The 13,859-nt window shown below is 36.9% G+C and overlaps 1 protein-coding gene across 2 annotated transcripts in view; it reads right to left on the bottom strand.

Moving 5' to 3' along the window:
* Positions 1-13,859, bottom strand: part of LOC126297739 (E3 ubiquitin-protein ligase HERC2) — a 752,343-nt gene that overhangs the window by 108,941 nt on the left and 629,543 nt on the right. For both annotated transcript variants that reach the window (XM_049988889.1, XM_049988890.1), the window contains 4 exons: positions 11,579-11,728; positions 5,181-5,284; positions 2,501-2,607; positions 989-1,116 (listed from right to left, as the gene is read on the bottom strand). In XM_049988889.1, the coding sequence (XP_049844846.1) occupies positions 989-1,116; positions 2,501-2,607; positions 5,181-5,284; positions 11,579-11,728 (489 nt within the window). The remainder of the gene's footprint in view (positions 1-988; positions 1,117-2,500; positions 2,608-5,180; positions 5,285-11,578; positions 11,729-13,859) is intronic.

Below are 13,859 nucleotides of genomic sequence, written 5' to 3'. Positions count from 1 at the left end.
ACCTGACTGCCTTAACACTTCCTGCCATTCCCTGAAAGCAAGTCTACATTCATGAAATTACACTTTTCCACATGGAAGTTCTGAACTCACACATTAACTGACCTACTTCTAATTCATTATGGCAAAGGTTACAATAAGCCACATCACTGACAAATTACATCATCTTTCAGTGCTTGAAGTGAACACTAACTTTTAATGCTAATAACTTCTGGAGCTCCAGTACTTGAGCAAAGTTTCACTTGTAACATATCTACCTAAGACATCAAAGTAATTAAAACTGTAATAATACCGAATAGCTACACTCATAACTGTCCCAAGCATGAGACTTTACCCAGAAAAAATCACAATAACTTCACCTGTCCTCTACCTGTTTGGCCAGTGTAGTTTCTTCATAGCAGCTCTTGTGGTCTGTCTGGACTACAAGATATCCTTCCACCTGAATGTCTAAAAAGATTATTCTGCAAATTTTCTCTTCTCTTCTGCTCACCATCCTTTCAATTTCCTTCATTGTCAAGCAACTCCATAAGAAATAACTTAAATCTCTCAAGTTTCATTACAGTCTTAAGAAGTGTTCTTCTTTGTTTGTATAATTTTCTTCTCTTTCTTTATTCTATAATGGTTTTATATTTAGTTCACCACATCATAACTAATTGCTGATTACTGAGTTGAATTTCTTAGGTTCAGGAAAATATTTGAAGGTGATGTGTATGAGGATTATCCAAAATCAGCAAAGTGTAAGTTTCTGAAACTACAACCAAGTAAAATCCTAATCACCTGGCTTTCATTCAAATTAATTTTTCCTCCTTATTGTATTTCACAATTGTGCTTGTCTCTTCAAATATGGAGTAAAAAGACACTCAATGGCTGCTTACATTCTATAATATGTCAAGTACAGCAACTGTAAGTCTTTTAGTTTTTCATTAATGGTGTGCTACTTTACTAATAGTCGCATAAACATATATGATTCCAAGCACGTTCATCACAATACCTGTAATGCGACAACAAGTCTTGGCCTCTGGATAGCATTTGTTGTACCATCACCCAGCTGTCCCTCGTCATTATCTCCCCAGGTGTAGACTTCACCTTGGTCACTACATGCAACACAGTGTAATGAACCTGGAAACAAATATTTTTGATCCACAATGTGTTGAGTAATTACAATCCATTTAAAATATGACACTGCACATTTATTTAGAAAACATATGTGTACATATGTCTGTAGAACATTTATTTAGGAAACACAGCTGAATGTTGGTCTATTGTGGAGGGCTCGTAACTATTAACTGATGTTATGTTTCTAATTACCTTCCTTTTTGGTTGAAAATTTACTTTGTTCAGAGGATATTTATGTGCTCTGTATACATGGGTTCTGAAACCAGCTTTCTCACAGCAAATGGGATGTTTGGAACTATTCGATACCATTGTGTCAGTGGCAGCGGGTTTCCCATTAATTTTGATAGGCAACTTTTGACTGATGTTAGCTAAGGTAATATCCAGGAAGTTTAATGTATTATTTTGTTTGTGTCCTATGACTAATATTTTCATTTGTGTTACTGAAGGTGTGAACAATGGGTTTGTTTCTTCAGTAGTTCCATTAAATATTAAAACTGTGTCATCTACATAACTCCAGCAGTAATGTATTCTCTGTGTTTTTATTGTTATTACCATTTTACACATGGTTTTATATGCAGTTAATAAATATATACTTTTGTTCATGTTGCAATGATTTGTGCAAATAACACACACTAACATTTCATCAGGAGCACATATATTTAATTGTTATGTATTAATACATTGTGCTGCATTAGCACCTCTTTAAAGTAATTGTGCAAAGTGAAATATGACCCAAAACAGAGCTGAAACAGCCAGTGGACATACATGCAGTAAGTCATCTGCATAGTATCATCAAAAACATTTACATGACAGCACATCTTTAGGCAAGAAATACATCGTACATTTTTTGTCATTTCTATATATGAAAGTATATGCTCTAAACCTGATGTAGTCCATAGCAATATAACAAATTAGTGATAATCTACCTAATAGTATAAGTACCACAAATAATATTTAAATAATTAGAATGCCTCTATGCCTGATGATGACCATTAGTAGCTCAAAACATAGTGATAATAAATTAGTGTGATAAGATTAACAATTTTTAAATATTGTGACTTATTGTGGTGTATACATTTATCCTTTATTATAATACAGTCACAGAAAACTAATCTGTTAACACGGCTAATTACTATGGCAACAGGGTGCTCTGCACACGAATGCATATTTTAGTATGTACAAAGAATATCCTGTGCAAGTCTGTTTTTTACTATCATAGCTATAATGACTTACTAAATCTGGAGTACTTGTCAAGCTACAAAGTAACTGAATAATTTCAGACTATCAAGGTATTTGACTTGTAATCTCATTATTCTCCTTACAGACAGTGTTAGATATTTATATATTTCAAAACTCACTAGTTGATGAGGCCTCAAATTTTTATTACCTGTTGCAATACAAATTATCTTCTTCCCCTGTAGTGATGCAACCTTTCGAGGTCTTCTTACATGGTCATCAGTCCCATGACCTAAACGGTGGTAATCTCCCTTCCCCCTAGGGACAAAAATGTATTGAATAGTGGTTTATGACATAACAATAAATACAAAGAAATTTGAATTTTACATTATAGTATTTTACAGTTCTCCATATTTTACACTTTGGAGGACTGCAACACTACTAAGAGCTGGAGGAGGGAAGGGGAGCAATGGGAGAGAGGGCTCTTAAATTACATTTTACTGAGGCGTTTACATTTGAGGAATCCACTAAATGTTGTTAGGACTTCACTGAATTCTTAATTGCTTCTGTATTTCTAGGTTTGTAAAATGTCTATTCTGAAGTCTTTGATTGCTTCTCAACACATAAACAACAAAGATAACAAATGAAAAATCAAATGAAGAATGCATGAAATATTTGTGAAATAGAGATTGTATCTGTTAATGAGAAGTACAATGTATTCTGCTACATAATCATAAGCCACTCTGAAAAACCATTGTCCTAAAATATTAAGCAATGTGAATAACTTAAATGTTCTTAAATTAGCATATACAAGGGGTGGACAAAAATATGGAAACACCAAAAACACAACACGTAACCATGTCTAACACAATTCAGAAACCTGCTGGCATTCAAATCAGCTCCTAGTCATATCAGAATCAATAAACATAGGTCCTGTATGATTTTTAAGGGAATCTTGTACCACTATTCCCGTGAAATAGTGGCAAGTTCAGGTAATGATGATGGGAGTGGATAGTGATTACACGCCTTTCTTTCTGAAGTAGACCACAAAGGCTCAATAATATTGAGATCAGGTGACTGTGGTGGCCAGGGGAGATGTGAGAATTTATCCTTGTGCTCATACAACAATTCCTGGATGATGTGAGCTGTATGAAAAGGGGCCCCTTCATCTTGGAACACAGCATCACCATTGAAGAACAAACACAATACCATGGGATAGGTCTGATCAACCAAAATGGTCATATAATCCTTTCCAGGGATACAGCCTTGCAGAGTAACCATGGGGCCCATGTCACCATGTTTCACTCTTGGGACATAAACTCTGCCAGAAGTTGGAAAAAGTGAGATACAAGACTCGTCCAACCAAATTACTTTCTTCCACTTCACCATAGTCCAGGTTTTATAGCTTCGACACCCTGTTTTCCAGTTACAGGCATTTGGATCATTTGGTTTTGGAATTCCAGCTCGCCCTGCAATTCCCTACTTAGGGACCTCCCTTCATGTTGGTGAAATCTTCTCGGGCTTCCATCCGGGTAGCTGTGTCGAAAATCCGCTACGTTTTGATGAGTGTCATTCGAAACGTCGTGGATTTTTGATGCAGCTACGTGGATGGAAGCCCGAGAGGATTTCATCAGCAGCATAAACCGGGAAAGCCTGCATCCTTTCATGTTGTTTTGCTGTTGACTGGGTTCGCAAGTACAACACACAGTTCTGCAGTGACTTTTTTAGCTGTTGAACTTCCATTTTTATTTATTTATTTTCTTGTTTTTTACATGATCCTCTTGAATGACTGTATGTCACAACCATTCAACACACACTTCACCTGTGTTGTTACTTAGCAGATGATTTTTTTTTTTTTTTTTTTTTTTTTTTTTTTTTTTTTTTTTTTTTTTTTTTTTTGTGCGTTCCGTGTGTGCAGTACATATCTTGACATGTTGCCTCTTGAAATACCAAATATATCAGCTACCTTGGTTATGCGAGCACCCACCCACAATTTGCCCATATTCAAGTTCACATAGTTGCAACATAAAGCACTCACAACTGCACAGAACACTGTTCTGCTCACAACTGACACTTGCAGCATACTGAGGACATAGCACAGCTGCTGTTCATGGTCAAATACAACAGCACTACCTACAGATTTGGCTAGCCCCTGCATTTACATTCAGTATGCATTTCTCACAGAATTTCCATATTTTTGTCCAGTCCCTCAATTACATAAAACTAAGAGGTGCTCTAAAACTAAGAGGGGCTCTAATTACTACAAGTTTTAATAACATAACACATTTTGGAAAATCTTAAGCAAAATCTTCACAACACTGAACAAGTGATACATTAGAATCTATGAAACAGAGTTATGTTCACTGGGAATTTTATTTTCATAAATTGGTTAGGGTTTTTGGTTGCCTAAAGCACAATATTTTGAAGCAAAAGTTGAAATAGAGTGAAACGGTCAACACCACAAATTCATGTATTTCATCTTAACTATGTGATAGGAAGCAGTGTGTATGAGCTCATGTAAATCATGTGGCAGTAGCATCTCTTAATTCTAAATCATCAGAAATGGTGGTTCACAAAATTAAGACTTGGCTAATTTGTTGGATTTACTACACACACTAATTTCAAGTACATGTTTCGTCCTTATGTAGATGTCCATTGCCTGAACAGTTACTGAGTGTATTTCATGTGTAACTCATAAGTTACAGAGCTAAAGATAGCTACACTGAGCCAAAACCAATAATTATATGTAAGAGAGCTGTGGTTCAGATGGCCAGTAAGAGTACTGAAAAATTAAAATAATTGACCTTAGACTGCCCCCAACAGATATAATGTCAATATTGGTGGATCTATAATGTATTTTTTATGTAAACTGAAATAGTTTAGATACTTACCATGTGTAAACACTCCCTGAACGGGTTAGAGCTACAGAAAACTGTGAACCACATTCCACTTTAATAACCCCAAGACCTGCCAATGATTCAATCTTCATGGGAACCTGTAGTGTAAAAAGTAATTGACTACAACAAAAGTTATTTTAAATATTTTAGGTGTAAGAAACAAAGATAATGCAGAAAAAATTGAATTATGTGCAATGAAATAATCTTTCATACAATCTTCACACCTTCAGTTTATCTTTGGTTAGTTAACCAAATTGCACTGACAGAAAAGAAGCAAGAACTAGTAACAAACTTGGAATTCTGTCACTTCAATGGAAACTAGTCATAAAGAAAATCAACATATACGGACATTCATTCACTTATAAATTAGTTGTTATAAATTCACCTGAATTTGAGAGTAACAGAGTTATTCACAAACAGAGCATTAGAAAGAAAAAGGATCTGCATTACCCTTTACTGAATCTTAACTTTGGCACAGAAAGTGGTGAAATTAGCAGTTGCAAAACTCGTTTATAGTCCACCCATGTAAATAGAATACCAGAAGTGTTTTGAAACGCAAATTTAAGATTTTTTTTAACAGCTCCTTTTATACCACGAGAAAATTTTTGAATAAAAATAATAAGTCACTTCTACAGAAAAAAACTGTAAATTGGCATATAAATATTTTTTGTTGTTCTGTTCATAGTTTCCACATCATACCATTTATCAACAACATGATCTAAGGAACAAGTAACTAGCCAACTAACTGATTTGACTGCTTTCACAGGTAGCCCTCCATCTGCTACGACAAGATATGATTGTGATGCAGACTGGTGTAGGATGTGATGGGTAGGTGTATTGGACAGATGTAGATCCCAAAACAAGGGATTGAGAGTAGGTGTTGCATAAGGACGGACTAGGATACTGCATAGATAGTGTGGGCAGCTGAATGTGACTTTTGGAGGGTTGGGAAGAATTGTGGGTAGGATGTTCTCTATTTCTTGGCATCATAAGTAGCTGAAGCCCTGGCAAAGGATATGACAAAGTGGTTCCCGTTTGGGATTATAATGTGTTAAAAATAGTGCATGTTTTGCATTTGGTTCCTGGGGGTGGTCGGAGGACCAGGTTATGTGTGAATATGATATGGGAAATTTGTTTGAGGACTACGTCAGAGGTAATCTCTGTCTGTGAAGGCCCTATTAAGACCTTCAATGCACTGGGCAAATGATTGTTCATCACTGCAGATGCACCATCCATATGTGGCCAGACTATATGGAAGAGGCTTATTAGTTTGACAGGGATGGCAGATCAATGGTAGATGGGCTTAGCATGGACAGAAGTTTCTATCAAGTCATTAGAGAATTGGGGGTTAATACCCAGGAAAGTAGAGCCCTGCGCTACATAGGACTAGGTGAAGTGGATGGGATAGAAGGTGTTGAGGCTGTGGAGGAATATGGATGGAGTACGTTGGCCTCAATTCCAGATCATGAAAATATCATCAGTGAACCTTAACCAGAAAAGCAGTTTCAGATTTTGGGTGGTTAGAAAGGTTTTCTCTAGATGAGCCAAGTAGATTGGCACAGGAAGCAGCCATATGCCTGCCCACGACCTTGCTTTGGATTTGTTTGTATATCTTCATCTCAAATGAGTAGTAGTTCTACATTCCCATTCCTTGTGCCCGCTGCCTCTCCCTCCCAGCCATCAGCCACCTTCCCCAGCCCTCCCTTCTGCTCCCGGTTCCTTTCTGTTTATGCCCATTGTACCCAACACAATTCAGTTCCCCATTCGAGCTGCAGTGCTAGCTTAGTGTAATTAGCTAGAACAGTGTAGATGTACAGGTGTATGTGTTTGTATATTAAGCTGCGTTTACACCGAGTTTAAAAACATGTTTCTATTTGCAACATTGTTTCACCAAAGTCTGCAACATGTTGGCAACAATGTTCATTGTTTGCACATCTAACTGGACTAGCAATCAACATTTATACATATGTATTCACATTGTCTGCTATGCTCAGCTGGCAGACACACTGTGTATTTGCATCAAGAGCTACACTACGACAAGTTAAGATGGTGAATTAAGGATGGCTGATGCTGCATTAATAATACTCGACAAAATAAGCAGAAAATGAGAGATAGTTGCTGTTGATGAACAAAAACATACTACAGAAGACATGGCGAAAATGACATGATGAATTTGGAAGATGGTGCTGGTTTTTGTAACTTCACTAGAATGTCACCATCCAATTTCAAAATACTAATGAAGATTACAGGGCAAGTTATTCCAAAGAGATGCAAATTTCAGAAAAGCAATTCCAGTGACGCAAATACTAGCTGTTAACTGTCATATTTCGACACTGAGAGATTCCTATCAAAGCCTTGCATATTTATTCCACATTTCAAAGCCAGCCACATCTCAGATAGTTTCTGCAGTGTGTGAAGCTCTGGCTGAAGAATTTATTTATTATGTAAAGACAATTCAGCTATGTTAATAGCACTGAAACTTAAATTTTATTGATTACAGCAGGTTAAAATTATTCCAAACCATCATAATTTTCATCAAACAGAAGTTCTTATATTCCATTGTCACTGGCAGTTCCAATGAATGTGACTGGTGAGTCTGCAGTTGATGATCCCACCACCGTATCTACACTCATTAACAACTCGACTCTTCTGCACAAACCCCAATATTCCTTCTGTACAAATTCACCTCTGCCTCAAAGAGTGTGTGTAGTTGTTGTTGTCATTGTTGTTGCTATTTTTGTATCTGTTCTTTCCTAGGGCAGCAGCTTGCATAATTAACTGACAACACACTTCCTAAAGTTCCCAACTGAATAGTGCTGTCACTGTTGTTATTGTTGAAAATTCTGCAGTAGATGAATGGTATGAGGAAGAAAGTGAGTTCAGCCAGGTATCCACTTTCTCCACTGTGTGGGAGGAATTCAATGGAAGTACATTGTCCTATAGTGCTCTGTTGCTGGTTGGAGTGATTTTTACAATTACACAGGGTCATTTAGCATTGTGTTGCCTGCTGTTGTTGACACCAATTACAACTGTTTGTAGGCTGATGTTGGATATGCATGATTGATTTCAGATGGAGCTGTTTTTAAGAATGCCTCTATAATCTATAAGTGAGCTATTTCACAAAAAAAACTGAACTATTACTGAAACCTGAGAAGGCATGAACTATCACTATTACAACAGCATGCCTAAACAATTTCTTAAGGAGAAATGATGAGTGAAGATGCTATTACAGCCCACAAGGAAGCTCAGATTCATATTGCCTACAGACAGGTATGGTGGTTCCAATGATATGGAGATGAGGTGCTGCAGCCCCACCTATTACTGCACTCACAAATATACCAAAGAGAATGTCAAACGCAGACAAAAAAATTTGTGATGAATTTACAAATTACTTAGCAAACCCACAAGGAGTTGTACCATGGAAAAATAATTACAGCTGAATATTGTTATGCAGTACAGAACATAAATAAACATAAGCAAGCATAACCTTGTTTACTTTTTTGTGGTTGTGTCTCTTATTTCATTTGGCTCCTGAGCCATAAATAATCAAAACCAAACCACTTTGGTTTATACAAAAATTGTTTACCACTGCCAGATTTCTTGCTCTCTTCAATTTTTCTTTTCTCATAACTGTTACAAGAGCTACAAGAGACCTCAGTTTTTTCTCCACACCACTGCAGTTGGTGCTGAGCAACACAGTGATGTTCCGTAGAGAGTCATACTTCATTTTAGTATTTTTATAACTCATGTCACATATATTCAAAAGGCACTCCTCTGCCTCATAGTGGGTGACGAGTAAATACATCTTCTTTCTTGTCCAATACATTTTTGAAAGGTAACAGAACATCAACACTATACAAAATAGGACAGAGCACAGACAAACAGTAGCTCTGTACAGCTGCATTTAGTGGTAGCAGACCAGAAACATTGTTTCCTTTGTCCTCAAACAACACAGCCATGGGACACTGTTTTTGTGTTTGCAACACATAGCAAATATCAGGAATCCACAACTAGTTACAGACAATGCTGCAATCATTGTTGCAAAACACGTTTCAAGCTCTGTGTAAATGCATCTTTATAGTCCATCAAATCTTACTTTTAACCTAGCAGTAATATTTTTGGGTGCACTTTATTGTAAAAATCATTGGTTTGCTTTGTTCAACTACTAGTAGTTCACATCATATCTTATAGTTTGATTACCAGCAAATGCTAAGTTGCTATTAGGCAACTGCTCTTCAGTGTTTTCCACAACACACTGATGTTCTGTGGACAGTCATACCTCATTTTAGAATTTTTATAACTCATGTCACATATATTCAAAAGGCACTCTGCCTCATAGTGGGTGACAAGTAAATATACCTTTCCTTTCCTTTCTTCCCAAATATTTCATTTTATTTACTTTGCTATTAATTTCCTCACTTTCAGGCAACTACATTCTGGATTTGGATAGAATGCCAAACTGGGCATATACCTTACAACTCACTGTGTGATATTGCTTGTCACCTAAATAAAACTGTTCAGATTATATCTATGTCCAACTTATCCACTGACATGACACTGGCATTGCATACTCATTGCATTTTTTGTTTTACCTGTCCCTTGACATATCTTTTCATGTCTTTCTTTTTTCATTAGTTCCTGAAGAAAATATTTTTGATAGTAGTTTTGAAGGTTCCAAACAAGTTCTTTTCTCTGTGCTTTTTCTCCTTATAACATTATATTTTCTGCAACTTAATATTTTTACCTTTAGATGCATATATTGAAACACTTTGCACGGATATCATATAACCACCAATAAAGATGCCATCAGTCCCTTTACTGATGTACAATTGAATAGTGTTTGTAATTAAATGTACTGATTTGACAGAAAAAGTACTCTGAAATTCATCTCTGGATGGTCCACCTTAAATATGGCAGAGAGAGAGAGAGAGAGAGAGAGAGAGAGAGAGAGAGAGACTGGATAGGATTACCTCGTGTCACATTCAATTTGCTACAATTATGTTTGCATATTATTTTTCACATCCATATATTGTAAATACGATTGTAAGCTGACATTTCCTTAAGGATGTTAACAGCGAAATGACTAAGAGTCTTACCTATTCTCTTGTTTACACATTGTATTTTGTATACTGAGCTGAAGACGACTGCTTAAGTAATTGAAACTAGTAATCACAGTTTTCTACATTGCGTTCCTGGGAAATAAAGGTTTTAATAAAAAATCTACAGCATTCAAATGAATTTAGTCTATGTTTCCAGAACACCATTGGGTCCTCATTAAAAGCTTTGGCTAAACCTCTCGCTTTCAGTACCTAAAGCAGTTTCTGGTATAGTGATTTCTATGATGGCTTGGAGCTCTGGTTCTTTCCCAACCCAGCTACAACAATTTACAACTATAATACAAATTTTCCTAGGTCAAAACTCATCTCGTGTTCGACCTCCTACCTTTCAAACTCTACCCTTATTCGCACTTTTCCAAGATACTATCACATGTCAGGTGATGTGATCCCACAGTCTCCAGAGGAGACTAAAGCAGCCCATACAATGACAACAAGCTAGTGTTGTAACCAGTCTATGACATATGTGCTGGCTATCCACTTGTTGATAAGCTATGCTGCGAACCTATAGTGTGTTTGGCATTTAAATCTGGCTGGATTTCTCATAGCAGTTCAATGGACTTTGCCTTTAATCATGGGCTTGCAGAATTTCACAGCATTCATTCTTTGAGCAACCAGAGCCAGCCAGAAGTTTTTGTTGTATGTCAAACTCTCATCTCATACTGAACTTGTAACTAGTGTTTTTGTCCAAACAGAAAGAATGAAAGACCGATTCCAACATATACTATGATGTGAGTCAATGCATCTGCAGTCTATATGGTTGTAGAACTGTCCGAGTTGGCCTCTTATTAAGACCCTCCACTTAGATTGTGCCTAACGTCCACAATCAGTGTGGTCAACAATGTCGCAGATTCTGAGCTCTGCCTTCATCTTACCACTTCAGACAGCTGCTGGAAAGCAGAGTGAATTACTTCTGATCCAAAGCAACCAACATAGTTGGTACCACTGTGAGCCACCACCTACAGCTGACTGCAGCCTGCACTCTTCATGGAACCTGGAAGAGCTGTTTCACATTGGAAATGACACCCCCCACCCCCAACCCCTGGATAATGTCAAACAAATTTCCAGTCAATAATATCTCACACATCTGATGGGCAACATTTCTGGCGAACAGAGGAAAGTGGTACCTGTCATTCGTTGGAGACTCATGATACGTATTTATACAAGAAACGGGGATCCATTTATGTGCTGTTAACTTTACACAAAAAACGTATTTATCCTGCATACTGCACAAAAAGATGTAAATTACTGATTTTTTTCTTTCTTTTCAATACAGACCTTGCAGCCATCAGAACCACCACGGCCGAGTTTACCATAGTCACCATCTCCCCAGGACCACACATTGTCATCATCAGTTATGCAAAGTGTCTGTGCATCACCACTACCACAAGCAATGTCAGTGACATTATATCCCACTAAAGATTCAACCTAAAGGGAAAAAAAAAAAACAATTTAGCACTTTAATATAAAAAAAATTAAAAAACCACACATATGGTATTAAAACAGTCACTAAATATTTTATAACATTCATCATCATTATCATTAATAAAATGTAACATCTGCTTGAATCAATTAAAAAAATGTACCCCCTCATATTAAGTTAGGTGATGCAAAAGATGTTGAAACTCTTCACACCAAGGATTAACTGAAAAACTTTAATATGTATAGTGAAATACAGAAAATATTCCTTTTTCAGTCAAAGGCTCATAAAATATGCTGTCATATATATGTAAATACCTGCATATTAATGTGTGCCATATAGAATATTAATAAATATTAATTTCAATAGTCTCACTGATGTACTTCCATTGTTCACACTATAACAGGAGAGAAGGTTTCTGTGTAGTGGACATCAATTTTTTGTACCCACTATGAGAAGTATAACAATGATTATTCAGTGTCCACACACTCACCTGGTATCATTCGAGGACCCAAGGATGCCATAACGTGACACTGAAATCAACTGCAAGTAAGACCCATAAATACAGCTGAGGGTACCATCGCTATTACAAAATGCTGGATGCGTTTTGGAATTCCTGTGTGATGGTCTGGATAGATGTCCTCCTATCACACATTACGACTCTCTTTAACTGTCGGCAGTCTCTGTCAGTCAGCAGACAAGGTCGGCCTGTACACTTTTGTGCTGTACATGCTGCTTCACGTTTCCACTTCACTATCACATTGGAAACAGTGGACCTAGGATTGTTTAGGAGTGTGGAAATCTTGCCTACAGACATATGATACAAGTGACACCCAATCACCTGAAAACATTTGAAGCCCGTGAGTTGTGTGGAGTGCTCCATTCTACTCTCTCACTATGTCTAATGACTACTCAGGTCACTGATATAGAGTATCTGGCAGCACAATGCACCTAATATGAAAAACGTATGCTTTTGGGGTGTCTGGATACTTTTGATCACATAGTGTACCTTCCCCAGCATTTCCTGCCAGTTCTCTTATGTGAGTAGACAAAATAACTTTATTGTGCTCATGTTTAAATAGTGGAGTGACTTCCAGTTAACTGAGGACTTATTTGCCATAATTAAGAGAGAATTAAGCAGTTCCTGAATGATGTCTGCCAGTAACACAATTAATGACGAAAGAAGTGCAGTAAATTTCCTAGCATTCATTAATTCACCAGCAAGTTACCAAGATACAGTGTATACAGCATTACAATATGCTGCTAATGACAGCCAGCAGCAGCACGGCATACTTTTTGTTACTTTGGAACAACCGCTGTATATAAAGCCTCAAGAAATCCAGTCTGGGATTATTTCCATGTGATTGGAATGATTTCATACACTGATGTTCTGCACAGGGAGCACTGATTACACAATGGCAGAGTCTGGGCTGAAAGAAGTGTTTAGTTTATGCTGCAAATCAGTTGACAAGATGCTAGTGTATCAGACGAAAACAAGAGATGTGTTTTCAACATTTCAAGCAATATAGAAGATATTACTGTATAACAAAATTGAGGGAGATGTTTGTTTGGCATCAATTATAAATAAATTCAAGAATGAGCTATTTTGCCTCAAGGAGAATGGATGTACTGCTGCTTGGGGGGGGGGGGGGGGGGGGGGTACAGTATTTTAACATGGTTTCATTAATGAAGATATTAATGGATTCTGAGTGTCGTGGTGATTGGAAAATGATACCATTCATCCATCCAAGAGGTTATTTGTGCACTTTCATGTGCAAGATGTGGTAGCATTAAAAATTAGCCAACGACACACTTGCAAAGATTTTGCAGAAGAGGATTATTACACCATAAATCGAGCTGCTTCTCCTTGTGGAAGAGTTTGATCAGACATGACCATAGAGAGCCCCAGATTTACAATATTTCTGAACTGGACAAAAACTTGATAGTCACGCCCCCAATTTGAGATAAGACATCAAAAATTAAAAAAAGAAATTGGATTTTCAAAAATATGCTCTTTTTGTAGTGCACATCGTTCTTAAGAGTTTGATATATAAAATATATATGCCTGAGGAAATGTAAGACATGTTATTTGGTCTTAATTGTGCCAAAGTTGACAAGATATTAACTGGACACACTTAC

This window comes from Schistocerca gregaria, chromosome X (genome assembly GCF_023897955.1).
Source record: "Schistocerca gregaria isolate iqSchGreg1 chromosome X, iqSchGreg1.2, whole genome shotgun sequence".
NCBI lineage: Eukaryota > Metazoa > Arthropoda > Insecta > Orthoptera > Acrididae > Schistocerca > Schistocerca gregaria.
The sequence above is the reverse complement of the archived record's forward strand: the minus strand, read 5'-3'. Positions and strand labels throughout refer to the sequence as shown.